Source organism: Protomyces lactucae-debilis (genome assembly GCF_002105105.1).
Source record: "Protomyces lactucae-debilis strain 12-1054 chromosome Unknown BCR37scaffold_26, whole genome shotgun sequence".
Lineage (NCBI taxonomy): Eukaryota > Fungi > Ascomycota > Taphrinomycetes > Taphrinales > Protomycetaceae > Protomyces > Protomyces lactucae-debilis.
Genome location: NW_024468018.1, coordinates 68,551 through 85,005, shown reverse-complemented (window position 1 = coordinate 85,005; position 16,455 = coordinate 68,551). Strand labels below are relative to the sequence as shown.

The 16,455-nt window shown below is 52.6% G+C and overlaps 10 protein-coding genes across 10 annotated transcripts; 4 read left to right on the top strand and 6 right to left on the bottom strand.

Moving 5' to 3' along the window:
* The first annotated feature begins 26 nt into the window (after positions 1-26).
* On the top strand, positions 27-1,301 carry BCR37DRAFT_384068 (P-loop containing nucleoside triphosphate hydrolase protein). Its single transcript, XM_040870162.1, has one exon. The coding sequence runs from the start codon at positions 103-105 to the stop codon at positions 850-852; it is 750 nt and encodes a 249-aa protein (XP_040722313.1). The 5' UTR covers positions 27-102; the 3' UTR covers positions 853-1,301.
* On the bottom strand, positions 855-1,808 carry BCR37DRAFT_395539 (uncharacterized protein; the record flags this gene model as incomplete). The annotated part of the gene is made up of 1 exon (XM_040871639.1): positions 855-1,808. One exon carries the CDS (start codon positions 1,806-1,808, stop codon positions 855-857), a length of 954 nt encoding a protein of 317 aa, XP_040722312.1.
* On the top strand, positions 1,632-3,861 carry BCR37DRAFT_384066 (uncharacterized protein). The gene has a single exon (XM_040870161.1). It carries the CDS (start codon positions 1,929-1,931, stop codon positions 3,810-3,812), a length of 1,884 nt encoding a protein of 627 aa, XP_040722311.1. The 5' UTR covers positions 1,632-1,928; the 3' UTR covers positions 3,813-3,861.
* BCR37DRAFT_384065 (uncharacterized protein) lies at positions 3,812-5,121 on the bottom strand. The gene has a single exon (XM_040870160.1). It carries the CDS (start codon positions 5,098-5,100, stop codon positions 3,844-3,846), a length of 1,257 nt encoding a protein of 418 aa, XP_040722310.1. The 5' UTR covers positions 5,101-5,121; the 3' UTR covers positions 3,812-3,843.
* An 80-nt stretch (positions 5,122-5,201) lies between these two features.
* Positions 5,202-6,751, bottom strand: BCR37DRAFT_384063 (uncharacterized protein). The gene has a single exon (XM_040870159.1). It carries the CDS (start codon positions 6,586-6,588, stop codon positions 5,242-5,244), a length of 1,347 nt encoding a protein of 448 aa, XP_040722309.1. The 5' UTR covers positions 6,589-6,751; the 3' UTR covers positions 5,202-5,241.
* Positions 6,752-8,337: 1,586 nt separating this feature from the next.
* BCR37DRAFT_415728 (TATA element modulatory factor 1 TATA binding-domain-containing protein) lies at positions 8,338-10,716 on the bottom strand (the record flags this gene model as incomplete). The annotated part of the gene is made up of 1 exon (XM_040872285.1): positions 8,338-10,716. One exon carries the CDS (start codon positions 10,714-10,716, stop codon positions 8,338-8,340), a length of 2,379 nt encoding a protein of 792 aa, XP_040722308.1.
* A 194-nt stretch (positions 10,717-10,910) lies between these two features.
* BCR37DRAFT_384060 (TB2/DP1, HVA22 family-domain-containing protein) lies at positions 10,911-11,739 on the bottom strand. Its single transcript, XM_040870158.1, has 3 exons — positions 11,625-11,739; positions 11,502-11,576; positions 10,911-11,449 (listed from the first exon to the last, which is right to left on the bottom strand). Exons 1-3 carry the CDS (start codon positions 11,699-11,701, stop codon positions 11,110-11,112), a joined length of 492 nt encoding a protein of 163 aa, XP_040722307.1. The 5' UTR covers positions 11,702-11,739; the 3' UTR covers positions 10,911-11,109.
* A 483-nt stretch (positions 11,740-12,222) lies between these two features.
* On the top strand, positions 12,223-13,329 carry BCR37DRAFT_352203 (branched-chain-amino-acid aminotransferase; the record flags this gene model as incomplete). Its single annotated transcript, XM_040868111.1, has 1 exon — positions 12,223-13,329. One exon carries the CDS (start codon positions 12,223-12,225, stop codon positions 13,327-13,329), a length of 1,107 nt encoding a protein of 368 aa, XP_040722306.1.
* Positions 13,330-13,588: 259 nt separating this feature from the next.
* Positions 13,589-14,901, top strand: BCR37DRAFT_395532 (uncharacterized protein; the record flags this gene model as incomplete). Its single annotated transcript, XM_040871638.1, has 2 exons — positions 13,589-14,785; positions 14,824-14,901. 2 exons carry the CDS (start codon positions 13,589-13,591, stop codon positions 14,899-14,901), a joined length of 1,275 nt encoding a protein of 424 aa, XP_040722305.1.
* Positions 14,902-14,955: 54 nt separating this feature from the next.
* BCR37DRAFT_403760 (WD40-repeat-containing domain protein) lies at positions 14,956-16,356 on the bottom strand (the record flags this gene model as incomplete). Its single annotated transcript, XM_040872031.1, has 1 exon — positions 14,956-16,356. One exon carries the CDS (start codon positions 16,354-16,356, stop codon positions 14,956-14,958), a length of 1,401 nt encoding a protein of 466 aa, XP_040722304.1.
* Between the last annotated feature and the right edge of the window lie 99 nt (positions 16,357-16,455).

The following is a 16,455-nucleotide window of genomic DNA, read 5'->3' as shown; positions in this document are numbered from 1 at the left end:
CCTCGCTTAGATTACAACGACCAAATAGCAGAGTAAAGATAGTACAAAGTATACAAAGTATACAAAGTATACCAGTTGATGCGATACTAGTGCAACTGGCTTATGCGCATCGCCATCTCTGGACCCTCTTGCTCCGGGAAAACCACGCTTGCTCGCGCACTTGTTCGCTTCCTCACAGACTCGAGCTCAAACCGTGTCACCCTGCTGCACCAAGATGACTTCTATCTTCCTGAAGCAGACATTCCATCGATCAAGTGTGCTGCTCCGGATGGAGACCCTACCAAAGCTATTGATCGGGAGTGTTCGCCAACAGAGTTTGTCAACTGGGATTGTCCTGAAGCACTAGACATGGCCAGCTTCACACGTATTGTCGAGTCATTCGACAAGGACAAGGGCTTTCCTGAGGACATCCAGCGGGAGCTTGCAAGCCGTTCAAAGGAGGACCAGAATGGACCATCGACCACAAATGTCTCTGAAAGCCTCTTGCATAATGACAAGATTGCTTTTGACGAGCACATTCTCGTCGTCGACGGGTTTATGCTCTATTACGATGAAGGCCTCATAGATCTCTTCGACATTGCATTCCTGGTACGTGGAACGCATAGTGTTCTTAAACAACGACGCGAGGCTCGAACAAGCTACGCGACTCTCGAAGGCACATGGCAAGATCCGCCCGGCTTCTTCGACCAAGTTGTGTGGGCCGAGTACAAACGTACACATGCACATCTCTTCCAAGACGGAGATGTTGAAGGCAACTTGCTCAACAAGCGACTCAAGTCTCCTACTCTGGATGCTGACCTGGACACAGCCTTCACGTTCATTCTTCAAGAGCTCAAATCATTGACTTCCTAAGGCTACTTCTTTCCTGGCCTTCGAGGCCGTGCAAAGCCAGCTGTCGCAGTCTGCTTCGGCGGATGTATACGTGCTTTGAGATCAGCCAAATCAAGCTCCTCAGCCTCATATCGGACATCAAGCTTGAAATCCGCAGCTTGTGTCACGCTGCTTCGATTTGAGGAATAAATCATACGTTCCTTGACTTTGGCAGAGTCGGGACATCGGTATAGAAATATTTGCGAAGTGATGCCGCTGCCTTCATACTCGTGCACGTAGCTGTAGAAGAGATAGGCAGGGCCATCCTTTGGCAAGACAGATGCCAAATTATCAATGTCAATCTCCTTGTGTTCTGCTAGCTCGAGCCTTTCAGTTTGCAGGTCAATTTGCAGCACAACAGCGCGTGATGTGGATGTCGTTTTCAGCACATTGAGCGCCTCTTGTGCAGATGTAGAGATGTTGCAGCTGAGTCCTGCACCTGTCGGAGCAATCTGCTGCTTGGCACCCGTTGCGTGTATCTGGTCTTCTGCTTGCTTCACATCTTGTAGCTCCTTCTCCTTTTCAGTGTAGGGCTTATCCTCTTCTGCCGACTGCTTGATGAATGCTGCAAACGTCAATTCTGCCTTTGTCGTCGCGAAATAGGTTGATGCAATCTTGTCGGTCCCGAATTCGCGACTGAGCGTATTGCGCGTGCTGGCGTACAGCATCTTGTCTCTCACTTTGGCAGTATCCGGCACAAAGGAGACAAATACAAATGAACCACTATCCTGTCGAACCATTAGATAAGCCGCCTCATTATCCTCCACCAGGCCAGAGAGCGCGTCAAAGTCATCCTTGAATGACGCGCCTTTTGCTAATTCACCATTCGGTTGGAGTGCTTCATTTTGGATGGAAATCTTGAGGGCCCTTAGAGAATCTGGTAGTCCTGCAAGCTTCTCACTCAGGGCATCGCTCTTCTTGATGCCGCTCTGGTTCATCGTGTCTCGTCGTGTGTGTCGTTGTCAATGACGCTGTTTGTCATCTGAAATCTGCTCCTTCACTACGACCACGTCTCTGGACTCTCTTCTACCAGCATCTGCTTATCTGCTCAATTAAACATGGCCAAGAAGGACAAGGCCGCTGCTGCTGCTGCCAAGAAGCAAAGAGCTCTTGCCAAGACCCTCAAGAAAGGCAACAAAAAGACCAAAAAGTCAAATGCTCAAGCAAATTCCGACGACGAGGACCAAGATATTGATCAGATCCTTGCCGACTATGCTGCTGCTCAGTCGAAAAAGATGGAAATCACCGAAGAAGTTTGTTTAGCACCTCCATCTACCCGAATCAATGCAAGTCTGACCGTCAATCCGCTCAAGCCTGAAGTCATTCTCTTTGGTGGCGAGCATTTTGATGGCTCTTTTGCCACATTTTACAATGAACTTTTCATCTACAGCGTCCATAAGAATGCTTGGACCAAGGTCATTTCTGCAAACTCACCATTGCCCCGTAGCTCGCATCAGACTGTTGTGCACAAAACCCACATTTGGCTCATGGGTGGCGAGTTTTCTTCGCCAAAGCAAAATACCTTTTACCACTACTCTGATTTCTGGTCACTAGACTGTACGACGCGCGCATGGAGCAAGATTGAATCAAAACTATCGCCCTCGGCACGTAGCGGACATCGTATGGCAAGTGTGGGTAAATATATTCTCTTGTTTGGTGGATTCCAGGATACGTCTGCAGAGACACGGTATCTCGGCGACTTGTGGGCCTTTGATACAGACTACTATGAGTGGCATGAAGTCAAACTTGCGGCGGTCAGTCAAAAACCAGATGCACGCAGTGGCTGCACGTTTTGTGCTGCAGGAACCAGTAGGGAAGAGGCGATCCTGTTTGGTGGATACACAAAGAAGAAGATCACTGGTAAGTTGTACAAGGGCGTCATTTTAAATGACTACTGGACCCTCAAGCTCATTGGAGAGCCGAATGCAGGCACTTGGGTATGGTCTCGAAGGAAACGACCAGCAAGTCCACCAACACAACGTATCGGTGCGTCTGCAGCCTTGCATCGCAATCGACTCATCTACTTTGGTGGTGTATTTGATCATCGCGAAGCGGAAGAGACACTCGAGTCAACGTTCTACAATGACCTTTGGTGCCTCTCCATTGAAGCGAATCGGTGGTTTGCACTCAAGGTGAGACCACCAAGAAAAGGGCAAGTGGCAAAGAAGCCAACAGAGGATCGCAACAAAGGACAAGCAAGGGAAGACGAGCTTGCTGCCAATGCACGTCTCCTTGAAGCCAAGCTGGCCGGCACGACGTTGCAAGAGGAGGAACAAGACGAAACCATGGTAGAGGATGCAAATGTCGCACTCCAGCATAAACGGCTGCAAGATGTCCCATTGACACAAATGATGCCGCACCCTCGCATGTCTGCTGCTTTGGCAGTCTCTGGTGACTTACTCTACATTTATGGTGGCATTTTCGAGCAAGGCGAGAAGGAGTATAACCTCAATGACATGCATGTGATTGATCTGGCAAAGCTCGATGGTGTGCGCAAGCTGTTCGGCGAAGAGGTGGCTGAGCCCATGTCGGAGGAGGAGAGCGAGGAGGAAGACACGGATATGGAAGATGAAGAGGAAGAAGCTCCCAAAAGCGTCTTCTTTGAGAATATACCTGATGAGAAACCGGAGGAGGAAGTGCCTGATGATGACGGAGATGCGCCTATTGACCCTCGACCGATGCCAAGACCATTTGAGGATTTGCGACCTTACTTTATGCGCACAGCCGAAGCGTGGCAGGTGTATTTGCTACCATGGAACCAGACCTGCTCACCCAAGGAATTACGTACCAAGGCCTTTATCCGTGCAGAGGACTACTGGTGGGTTGTACGCGAGGAGATTCGGGCATTGGAGGATACGATGGAAGATTCTGGTATCGGCGAGGTGATTGAGACTGCAGAAGCGAATGCAGGCAAGAAAGGAGTGGTTGGACAGCGGCGATGAGATGATACACGACTATATAGTAGTAAGAATGCTAAAATTGACGCCTTTTCTTTGGCAATGGCGCAGCTTGCGCAAGTGCTATTGACGCAGCAAGCCGTTTGCGTCTTGCCTCTTGCTCATCAACACCTGAGACTAGTTCTCTGTTTGCATCGTGGGCCGGTGATGTAGCTGCTTTGCCAAGCTTTGTTTCGACACTGGGTGAAGGCGCTACACTCTGTCCACCGATGCGAGACTTGACACCTGGCGTGTGAGGGGACGGCGAGACTGCCTGCCCACCGATGCGCGACTTGACTGTCGGTGTCTTGGGAGACTGGACCGCTATTTTGCCACCGATCCGCGATTTGACGGATCCACCTGAATTCGGCGTCATTAGCGAATTGATGACCTGTGGTGATCCTGGAGAAGACGAACGACGTTGCGAAGACCTCTCGGCCTTCTCCAATTCGGGCTCGTCATCGGTTGTGGCATCAGCGTCAGCTCTTGCCACAGGGGACGCCGCACCAAGACTGTGCTCTTCCAGGAACTCATCGACACTCGTTGCTTGTCTTTTTAAAGTAGGCTTCTGCTCGTCATTCAGAAGCTGTAACTCCCATCGTTCAACATTCGACAAGACAGTCCGCCAATCTTCCCGGAACGTAGCGTCTTGGCCAGATTCATGAATATTGTTGACGATTTGCGCTGCGGTGGAGCACTTGGCTGCTACATCCTGCCGTGCCTCTCTAGCGAAGTCATCTGGCTCAAAGGCTTCGAATGCAGCTTGTCGCCGGCGCGGTCGATATTCCAGATTATTCTCCTCGCAAAAGTCAGTCATGGACCGAATGACACCATCCTTCCCCTTGATGACCTGATGTAGGCTGCTGAGTTGGCTTTGATAAAAGGCGAGCATGCCGAAGAGTGCCAGGTTCAGACCAGCTGCAACGGGAGGATGCGCCAGTTTGTCTAGCTCAAAATACCACGCCAGGTCAATATTAGAGGAGCCGATCGTGGAGGACAGCTGCAGACGTAGGCTCGATGACGACTGCTTGAGCTTGAATGTCGATTTTTGGTGGTCATTGAGGCAGCTCACCTTAAGCTGCTGCAACAAGTGTTCAGTATCATCTTGGTCGAATGGACACTCGCACTCTTCAGAGCGAGATATGAGGTCTTGGTCAGCGAGGTCTTCGCCCCAGACATGCCGCATGTCTGTCAAGCGAATTGAGTAGCTAGCTGCAGACGACACATCGAATTGCACGAGTAGATTGATGTGTCCGTCTAGCTTGAACCATGGTACAGCCAGCACATGCATCATCAAAGGTCTAGATATTTGGCTCGACCTCGCGAGGTGAGGAAGTTGCTTGATCAGATGGTTTTCAAGGATCACTGCCTTAAGGAGAATGGGTGATGCAAAAGGTGTTGTCTATGTACAACTACATAAGGGAGTTCATAACGCTCATGCGTAAGGACCAGTACGAGGACCAGAGTTCTGTACCTTGGCACCAGGGAATTGCGCGCCATACTGGCTGACACTCTTACCAGCTGGCAAGTTGGGGCATGTACCGAGTGCTGCAAGGGCAGGCACGAGGGTTGTCAAAATCTTGGATTTTGCGAGCAAGAGCTGAGCGCCACCAAACACGTTCTCCAGCGAGGAAGGAGCCTCTGCCTGGATGTTTTGCGACAAGAAACAACCGAGGATGGCGGGGTCGGTGAAGCTCTGAGCATTCATCAGACCACCAGAGATGTCACCGAGGTCGACACCCACAAAGCTGTTGACCTTACCTGTGTTTCCACCCACCTGACATGTCGAAGGGTATGCGGCACACTGCTGAGCAACAGCCGTAAGAATGTCAGGCATGGTCCATGGGTCAAGGTGCGAACGACGGTACCAGTTGTCTGGGATTCGGTCGTGTCCGTAGGTGTACTTGAGCTCACCGTTCGCATCGCGCTCGTATGAGAAGAATGTCATGAGAGTCTCGGGTGTGAGAATACCACGAGGGTACTCGGCAGAGTGGTTGGCCATAAGCTGGAAGACAAAGTGGTGCGCTGCAGGCGTGAAGGCTACTCCGGCAAAGGCAGGTGCAAAATAGTTGGGGTTGGTTGCAATAGAGTGCAACTTGCGGTTGTGCTGGTGCTCAGCAAGAACTGGAGAGGTGATGGGTCCGCCGGTACGCTCCTTGGCGAGGTCGAGCAACTCCTGGAAGAACTTTGGGTAAGAAGCACAGTTGGAGTTGTCTTCCGGCGCCAGGAAGTCTCCACGTGTGATGGAAGCGTCACCCTCAGACTTCAAGTGACCGTAGTTGCAAATACCAGTGGGCTTGCCAAGAAGGCCCGAGAGAGGACCGAGGGCAGAGACCTTGTCCGAGTAGTAACCAATTGACCACTTTTGGCTGAGAGGGTCACCATCGAAGAAAGTAGTAGTTTGCTGGAGAACCTGAGTCGCAGTCTGGTCAAGGCCGAATGCCTCCCAAAGACCGGTGTTCAATGTTGCGAATGTTGCAATACCGTCGCGGGGAAGGTATCCGTGATTTGCGGCAGCATTGAGACCAGGGCAAGGTCCTCGGATGTCGCCAGGTCCAGGCGCAATGAAGGCGTGTTCTCCGGTGGTCGAAACGAGTTGGGATTCCGAGAATTGGTTGAAGAGTGCGTGTCCTGGCAGACCAGGGTACTCTGGGAAGGGTACAATTTGAGGAACTGCCTGGCGCTTCTCGGCACCTTCTGCCATGCGCTTGGCCATGTTTGGGAAAGCATTGACTGCAATGGACTGCAGGAGCACTGAAGATAGGACCAGTGTAGAAACCATCTTGAGCTGTGTTGAGCAAGAGTGGGAGGAAGAGCAGCTTTATATAGACGATGAGAGGAGAATCCCCACACTAGCACGCCACATCAGAGCACAGTCATCGGGAAGATATGAGAGCCATTCAGTTTTAGAGATCGTCGACAGCTCACGTTCTTGTCTGCCTGGCTCGTTGTGGTGTTGAGGTTTCGCTGCCCCTGGGGCGTCTGTGGCGCACAGATCTGCAGCTGCGGAAAAAGAAAAATTCAGGAAGTTCTAGCGTGTCACTGTCAACTCTAACCATCCGCCAGTCAGCCCAGCTACAGGAGCAGTTCATGCTGTACAATACACTGTCCTTGACCATCACTGCTGAAGGCTCTAGAAGTTGAGCATCGCCACATACTCTATCACAATCCTCTGTACTTGACATGTACAGCTCCGTAACATCGCTGTCTGTGCCAGGGCAGCGAGCAACGTTGCAGACTGACTGCCGATCACTTGACCATGGCCCTCAGGAATTTGAAGTGAAGGCAGCCCAGCCCGCATTCATCCGCGCGTACCGGATGCTAATCGTGGAATTGCTGTGAAATCGATCCATGGTCAGTCAGTCAAGCTGGCAGAAGTGATTGGCTCAAGGTCCTCCAGGTGTGGCATGGAGTATACTTGACTCAGCCCAGAGTCAGCTGCAGTCAGCTGCAGTCAGAGCCGCTGTCACGTCAAAAAGTCTAATTGAAACAAAGTTCATGGCAAACTCTGGGAAGGAAATACGATTGGCTGTCCCCGGATTTGTGATCGACATCGCCGCCCGGAGTGCGGAAGTACAATTCCACCGAAATGACCAGCAGCAGACATCCACGTTTCTTACCCGCGGTCAGCATTTACTCAGCAATGCAGCATGACCAGGTGATGCATGATGCATCTTCCATCAGCAGTCCATGCTGTCGAATGTGGCAAAGAGCCAGTCGGCAGGCATCCTGCACTCGGACATCCTATGGCGACATCGGACACAGGCACCGATACTCAGCGTCTGCATAGCATTCGATGGCCTCGATGCGGAAGGAGTGCGGATGCATGGAGATCTGTGAAGCACTCACCCGAGCGTCACATGGACCACATCGCCACAGAACTGTGACAGGTAGCATGTTGATGGAATGGTCGCTACGACCTGGACAGTGGACAAGGTCCATGATGCCATTAGACGTCACTGCGATTTGCGGGGATAGCGCCCTCGTCCTGTGCTCTGTAGTCTAGAATTTCATCAATAAATGGCATGCTGAGCCGCAGAATGCGCAATCGCAAGGCCCCTGCAACGCAGGCAGGAGTAAAGCCATCTGAAAGGTCACCCATGGAGCTAGAGCCTACTGGGCAGCTATTAAGTGTCAAAATGCGAATACGTACGGCTTGTGCTTGAGACATAGTTGTATGTCGTATGTCATGTCTCTACAGCATGCATGGCATCGACAGTGTTATCTGCCGTCTCGAGCGGGTAAGTTGTGGGAGAAGGCGATGGCCAACTTGAACGCATTGCAAAGCACAAGCTTGGGACCATTGCTGCATATATGGCATGAATTGACCACTTTGCAGCAGTATCGTTGCCGAAGACCTTGTCGACTTCGAGAGAGCCGAAGCTGACGTGCTGAGAGCTGCGATCTGCTGAGGCATCTGGTCGGGGCTCAAGCATCTGGTCCCCACGAAGCAGCTGCTGCGCATCACATTTCAAGCAGGTCTTCAAAAAATAGATCAGTACGTAGGCTGCTACCAAAATATGTACCATGTCTACTGGCCGAATTGCTTCTCCAAAGTATCGCGATACGCCTGTTTCATATCCGCAATATCCTCTCGTAGCTGCTCATTCTCCTCCGTCTGCTCACCAAGCAGCTCGAGCGTCGCTTCAAACTTGGTTGTGAGTGCAGCATGCTCGGTTCCCACACGCTGCAGCGCCTCTTGGAGTGCTCCTCTTTCCGTTGCTGCTGCATCCAAGTCGACACATGCCTGACGCGCTTCATCCCGCTGCTGCGTCATTCGTGCGAGATCCTCACGACACATACTCAAGTCCATTTCCAGTTTGCGCGCATTAGCAGAGATACGCTCCATCATGCCGAGACCAGGTCCCGCCGTGCTTGTTGCGATACTCAATGCACGGGAGGCCGGTGCTTCAGAAAGCGTGAGAAGTGTTGTAGTGGACTCGCTGTGCAGGGGCCCATGCTCATCCTGCTGGCTAGGTGGCGACCGCATACCATCCATATCGCCCAACTGGTTCTGTGACATGCGCCTTTTCGGTACTGGCGTGAGCACTTGTGACGACGACCGCCGCGCTGATCCCAACCCAGGACGCGTAGCCGTCCGTAATTGTAGACTGCCGGGCGATTCTGTAAAGCCACGCATAGTGAGTTCTGGCGAACGTTGTCCGTTGGATTGTGGTGGGAGGTAGGCTGCCATACTTGACTCGTACGCGCTGCGTTCTGATTCAAGACGCTCCTGTACACGCGTCTCAATCTGTGCCTCGACATCCACCTGTGCCTTGCGCGACCTCGAACGCTCCGTTTCTAGTGTCTGCACAACGTCGTCTAATTTGGCTTGCAGCTGCATCGTGCGCTCCTTCCACTCTTCCTGTGCTGCACCGGCACGCTTGAGCTGGCCTTGAACGGTGCTTGCGTCTTCCTCAATCTGCTTCATGCGCGACGCTTGCTCCCTCAGTCGAGTCTTCAGTGCCGCTTCCGCTTCTTCGAGGCGATCGCGTTCGCCTTCAGCAGCAGCCACACGGGCAAGTAAGCTCTCTTCAATGCGCGACCAATTCTGCACGGCGATACTGTGTTGCGTTTGTAGATTCTCCATCTGCCGGAGCAATTTTGTCTGCGCATGCTCAGCGACACCGGCACTAGATTCTTCGACTTGTGCAAGCAGTGACTCAACTTGGCTCTCGAGACGAAAGACTTCCGACTTGCGCTCCGATTCTACTTGCTTAATACGTTCGTCAAGACGGTCGTATTTCGCTTGGAGTGCAGCGAGCTCTGCGTCTTGTTCGTCGGCTTGTTCTTTCGCTTCAGTGAGTAGTACACCCACCCTTTTTTGCAACGCATCCGTCTTGCTCTTTTCCGCTTGTAGTTGTTGTGCAAGACTCGCATTTGCGACATTCAATGCATGTTCATCTGCCAGTTGTCGTTTCAGTTCACCAATCTGCGAGACGTGTGCGGTTTTCAGCTTCCGCAAGGCATCCGCTTCAGTCTCCAAGGCAGACAACTGACGAATCTTGTCGGCTTGGCGCTTCGAGACTTCACCAATGGTTTTGTGTTCTTGCTTCCACTTGGCAACATCGCCTTCCGCCTTTTCCACTGCCTTCAAGGAAACGGCAATGAGCTTCTCAAGTTCCTGCATGCGTGCACGGAGCTTGCGAATGGTTTCTTGATGTTGTCCCTCTCGTTTCGCCAAGAGATCGCCTTCCTGCACGAGCAAGGCAATCTTTTCTTCTCGCTCTGCGAGTTTTCGTTGCATCGCCGAGGTATCCCCTGCACTCAGCACCGATCGTGACGTTTGGAGTTCTTCAGCTGTATAGTAGCGTAATTTTGCTTCAAGTGCAGAAATACGTTCAGCTGCTTGCGTGACTTCTTGAACACGCCGCGCTTCATTCGCTTGTAGCTCTGCCATGGACAACGATGATGTGCCAAGGTCTGTCGAGGGTCGTGTAGACTCGAGAGACGCACGTACAGACAGAGGAGCATCTCTTGTTGATTGAAGAGATGTTCGGGGTTCTGCGTGCATCGCTGCTGTCTGCGGTGCGGCATCGACGGTGTCTGGTCGATTTGTAGGGAAGATGGGAGACTGCTGGTTCTCCGTCAATGCAACCTCCTCTTGCTTCGCAGGTACAACAATTTCTGCCGCAGCAACAAGTGCAGGTTGTTGAGCAACAGGCGTTGCAATAGGAACAGGCGATCCTGTCTTTGAAGAAGCAGCAGCGCGCGCAAGTCTCTCTTGTAGGGATAACCTGCCACCTGCGCTCTCCCCTTTCCCTGCAGCAGGACTTGCCGGTGCTATCACATGGATTGTGTTACCAGGCGACTGCACAGCAGCTGGACCGCCCTCTTTGTTTTCCTTTTGATCATCTAGGACGCGGTCGAGAAATGTTTCTGCTTTATTGAGGAAGTTCCAGCCTGACATGGATGATGTCTCTTGTCCCGCTTGCCCTTTTCTTCGCCTCTTATGATGCTAACTCGGCCGCTGCATGCCCGTCTGTCCTCCTGCAATCTAGGATTCACCCTGCTGGTCGTGGTGTTTTCGTGCGGTTTGATTTGGGTCGCGCCAAGATTTGAGCAGCATCATCAGGAATAGTAGACCAGGCAGAGGTATAGGAAGAGGCCTGATCATGATGTCGATACGTACGGCAGCTAAAGACAGAGCTAAAAAGAGCAGAAGTACTTTGTATGGTGAGGAGAGGGCTGAGGTCTAGTCCGTCAAGGCATCACCTCTGTCTCTGGCATATGGGCCTCCCTGTCATCCTCTCGCATATTCGAGAAATCGTCATTCAATACGGCTGATTACCCTGCTGCTGGCTTAAAGTCCATGAGGCTTAGCTTCAGCGGGGACGGCAGACGATTTCGTGTACTTGATGGTTGCTGGCCTCACTACTTTGTGGTAGACGAGGACTGCGCCTTCAGTCTGTGGCATGACGAGCCAAAGGAGGAAGACGGTCTTGAGCAGAAAATAGAAGGGGACCCAGTAGAGAATCGTGTTGGACCAGTACTCAACAACAGTCAAGATACCATAGACGACCCAGTACGTGAGCATCTTGGTATCATCCTTACCACCGGCCGATTCAATAGCAATCAGAGAGTAGTAGGTAGGGAGCGCGACGCCAGCCAAATTGGAGAGGAGCTGACCACCCCAGTTCATGCTAATTGATGAGCCATGTTTTCTATTGTGCGTTTAAAACAAGATGAGCTTACAAGACAAAAAAGACATAGACGGCAGCTGCTGCGCCGACAGCATAGACCTTAGGGATGCCTGCTTGCTGCTCAAGGCTGAAATTTGTTAGTTGAAATTGGAATATATACACAAGCAGTGGATACCGATTGAGCTGGGGGAAGGAGGAGAGGTGCTTGTCGAGTGCACTGACTTGGTGGGTGAACTTTTCCTGGAAGGACATGATGGATATGGGAGGAGTTGGCTGGTCTTGTGTGTGTGGTGAAGACTCAGTGAGGGCAATGACGGAGCATGTGACAAAGTGTGACTGCGCATGGAGAGAACGGGCCTTTGCAGAGGGAGACAAGGAGATGCAGCATGGAGGAAGAGGAGGATAGAAGGGCCTGGGCTGCAATGCTCTGTCTATCCTGTCTGCTGCTTCATTTCTGACCTGGCGTAGGCGTGACTGCTCTGCGCATCAGATTAGATCACGACGACGACGACGAGCAAAGAAGAGACGGGGCCTTCCTCTCCTGCTGCTCGTGCTGTTCTGCTTCTGTCTACTACTGCTGCTGCTACTGCTGCTCATAGCCCCTCTCTCATCTGTATAGCTACTAGCCAGAGCCCTCGTCGCTCTGACCCTCGGCCCATCCGCGTCTCAAACACTTCTCAAGCTCAACATCAGAAAAGATGCTCAGGGGCCTTCTTCGCGCTTCACCAACAGCTAGAGCAGGCATGGTCCGCATCGCCCAGCACCAACGCACCATGGCCTCCCTCAATGCTGCAAGCCTCACCACAGAGCTCTCACAATCCCCAAAGGCAAAAGTCGACAAGACAACCCTCAAGTTTGGGCATACCTTCACAGACCACATGCTATCGTGTGAGTGGGATGCCGCAACAGGCTGGTCAGCACCACGCATCACACCTTACCAAAACCTATCGCTGGATCCTGCTACCTGTGTCTTTCACTATGGCTTTGAATGCTTTGAAGGCATGAAGGCCTACAAGGACAAAGCCGGCAAAGTGCGACTCTTTCGTCCAGATATGAATATGGCCCGTCTGCGTCGTTCAGGCGCACGCATTGCTTTGCCTGACTTTGAGGGCGATCAATTGATTGCTGCCATCAAGGAATTCCTCAAAGTGGATCATGACTGGATCCCAGAGGGACAAGGCTACTCCCTCTACATTCGTCCAACCTTTATCGGCACGCAAAAGACGCTGGGCATTGGTCCAGTTGGGTCTGCCATGATTTTCGTCATTGCCTCACCCGTCGGCCCATACTACCCGTCTGGCTTCAAGGCTATCTCCTTGTGGGCCACCAGTGACCAAGTCCGTGCGTGGCCCGGTGGTTTCGGTGATGCAAAGCTCGGTGCAAATTACGCACCGGGTGTGACGGCTCAAGCAGCCGTTGCTGCACGCGGGTATGAGCAAAACCTGTGGTTGAATGGCGCTGAACACAATGTCGGCGAAGTAGGTACGTCCAACTTGTTCATTGTGTGGGTGAATGAACAAGGCGACAAGGAAATCATTACTGCACCGTTGGATGGGACCATCTTGGCCGGTGTCACGCGAGACTCCATCTTGGCGCTTGCTCGGGAACGCTTGCCTGACTATAAAGTCACAGAAGCGCTATTTACGATGCCACAGGTGATGCAGGCGGCCAAGGAAGGCAGGCTCATGGAGGCCTTTGGTGCAGGGACTGCGGTGGTGACGGCGCCAGTCAAGAAGATCCATTACATGGGCACGGATATTGATGTGCCGTTGCAGGCAGGTAAGGAAGCTGGGGCGATTGCTGAGCAGATGCTGGGATGGATCACTGGGATCCAGTATGGCGATGAGCCTGGTCACCCGTGGTCTGTGATTGTGGACTAGCCGTAGACCTAGTCCATGTAGCTACTACCAGCTAGTCCATGTACTATGCTGCCCCTTGCTTCCCAAATTTGAGTTTGGACGCGACACCACGACTCGAGACCTCCTCACTCATGCGCCGCGTCTCCTAGCCAGGGTCAAGGCGGCGCACGGACAGATCATCGTCTCTCTATCTTTATCCTACCGTCCTGGTCTCTGCTTCTTTGCAAGCGCAACGCTCTATCCTTCTTTGTTCTCGTCATTGCCTGACAACGCTGTACACATGGCAACACTCGGAACACCGGCCTTTTTGATACGCGACTTGGATAGACACCCGCACCTCCCAGACTCGCCCATGCAGCGCGACGTTGTCTTGAAACCCACAGCGCGCGTACAACCAGACATGGATCCAACGCTACACGAACTAGCGCGTCTGCAACATCGGCCGACGCTGCAACAACCCCCAACACCGGCGCCGACGCCTGAACAGCACCGTAAAGCGGTGAGTGGTTTGCATGCACATGTGACACACGGTATGAGTCGGTCCGGGAGCGATTTGAGCTCCTATACCAGCACGAGTCTTGGTAGCATGACGGGCAGTCCACCAGCAGGAACAACGACACTCTTCAAAAGTAGTAGTTTCACACTCCCTGCCCTGTTTAAATGGCGTAAAGCCCTCTCACAAACGGAAGAGACACCCGTGACGACGCCCACAACGGAAGCGGCGTTTCACTATTTTGCAGCGGGCGAGTCGCACCTCGATGACTTGCAGCGTGGTCTTGCAACAGAGCAACAGACCCTTGCGCAATCCACAGAGCAGCAATTACAAGAAGAACGCAGACGGAGACATCTCGCTGAAGATAGACTTGCTGCTGTGGAGGAGGAAGTCACACGGCTATGCACCGTGATGCTGCCATCTGACTGTGGTGAGACTGGGGAAGCCTACTTTTCAAGTATCCTTGAGAGTGTTCGGCTTGCCATTGATGCCTATGAGGAGCGAACGCTGCAGTTGGCTGAGCAAGTCGAGGAAAAAACAGCGGCCCTGGCACTAGAGCAACGGCGACGGTTGGATGTGGAGCTAGAGAATACAGCGCTACGGGAACAACTGCGAGAAGCAACAGCCGCACTCGAGTCGGACGTGCTCAAGCAAGAAAATGCAGCATTGCGTACACAACTTGCTGCGCAAATCCCAGCGGAGGACCTCTTGCAGCGTGTGAGGGATACGGAAGCGCAACGGGATGCCTTGCGTCAGGTATCGCGATCGTTGAGACAACGGCTGACGCATGAGACGCGAAAGTATGAAGAAAAACTCATGCAACTCCATGCAGGGACGCGCGTGCATGGCAGGCAGCTGAGTAGTGCGTCCTTGAGATCATTGCCCTTGCCGCTCACTGCCTTTTCTGCTTCTGGGCGGTCAACCCCGTCCACCCCCGGACTGCCTGATGAAGACGCAACGGGATGTTTGCCACTCGAGCTCGAAGTCCATGCTTCGAGTCGCAACACACTGTCAGTCAGCAGACCAAGAGCGTCCTTTGGCACGCTCAAGCACAAACGCGGCGGAACAGGCAGCCTTGGGAGTTCAAGCAGTACAAATGAAAAACAGGTGGGTGAGCTGGCAATCGGAGGCCTTAGACCATAATGATACAGACATTAGAATTTACGACGTTGTAGCGATGGCGTCCATTGTAGAGGATGTGTATCCGGTGTTGCTGTATCATCTTGCTTCCAGACCTTGATGGTCTTGTCTGCTTCACCCGTCACAAGTCGTAGACCCGTTCGATCAAACGCACTGCAAAAGAGACCATTCTCCGACTCGAGTGAGCCAGGTTGCACGGCACTGCGAGTGCTTTGAAAGCAATGACCCGACTTGTAGTCGTAAAATCCAAGCGATCCGTCATCCGACCCGGCAAATAGGACATTATCCACATTAACACTGGTTGTATTGACAATCCCACCGCCTGGCAAGTCTGAGCCTGGTCCTTCCATGACATTGAGGAGTTGCCCTGCAGGCAGTGTCCAGGTCCGCATGCGATCCGCGCCACCAGAGATGAAACTGCGTTCCGTCAGACTTGTACTGATGCTGCGAATGGAGCGTTTATGGTGTGTGAGTGTTTGCATACACTTACCGGCTGCCAAGTCCCACAACTTGACGGTATGGTCGAGGGAGCCTGTAATGACTTGTGGGTCTACGGCACATGTTTGGACATCTGCCACTGTTGCCTTGTGGCCACCAAGGACATGCACCGATTCGCGCGTTCGCATATCCCAGCATCGAGCAACGGCATCTCTACCGGATGTCACCAGGACATCGATCGTTGGATGCAGCGATAAGGCGTATACGCCGGATAAATGGCCATGGTAATGTCGAATGACTTTGTTGGATTCCAAATCCCAGCACTTGACTTGCTTGTCTTCACCACAGCTAAACAAGTACGGATGCCGCGCACTCACAGCAACACCGCGCACGGTGGAGATGTGACCGGTCAAGGAGAGACGTAGTGTGCCACTCGCGAGATCCCAAATCTTGATCGTGCGATCCGCCGAACCCGTCACAAAGAACTGGTTGAGTGGATCAAAGGAGACGCAACGCACCCAGCCTGCATGGCCGGCAATGACGCGCGAGAGTTTCCAGGGTGCATGCCACGTCGGTTTGAGTTGTTCAACGGCCGCTCGCCGCGCAAGTGCCGTTGTTTGTGAGTCATGACTCGTTGCAGCTGGTCTTCTGATTGCCAATTGCTGAGAAAGGTCTTCTGCCTGTGTACGCGGTGCGACCTCCTCAATCAGCTGTTGAGCGACTTCTGCACTCTTTCCTTGGATCTTTGCACGTTTCGCTGGCAGACTCGATTGACCTCCTTGTCGCGCACCCAGCGCAGCAGGCAAGGTGCGTGTCTCGCCATACTCCGTGCGGATCTTATAAGCAACGGCTTCTTTCCTCGCTTGTGCAAAAGCAGTTGCCGTGGTGGCATAGCTCGTGTGTGCAGGTAGTAGCGTTGCATCCTCGATAGCATTATATGGGATATCTTGATCATTCCCGAACAGGGCAGTTGTCATAGCACGATGTGTCTCTGCCGCCATGCTTTCTACTAGCTGCAGCACTGACAATAGCTGAAGGAGCAGCTCTTCTCTTGTCTTTGTCGTCGTCGCCAAAAA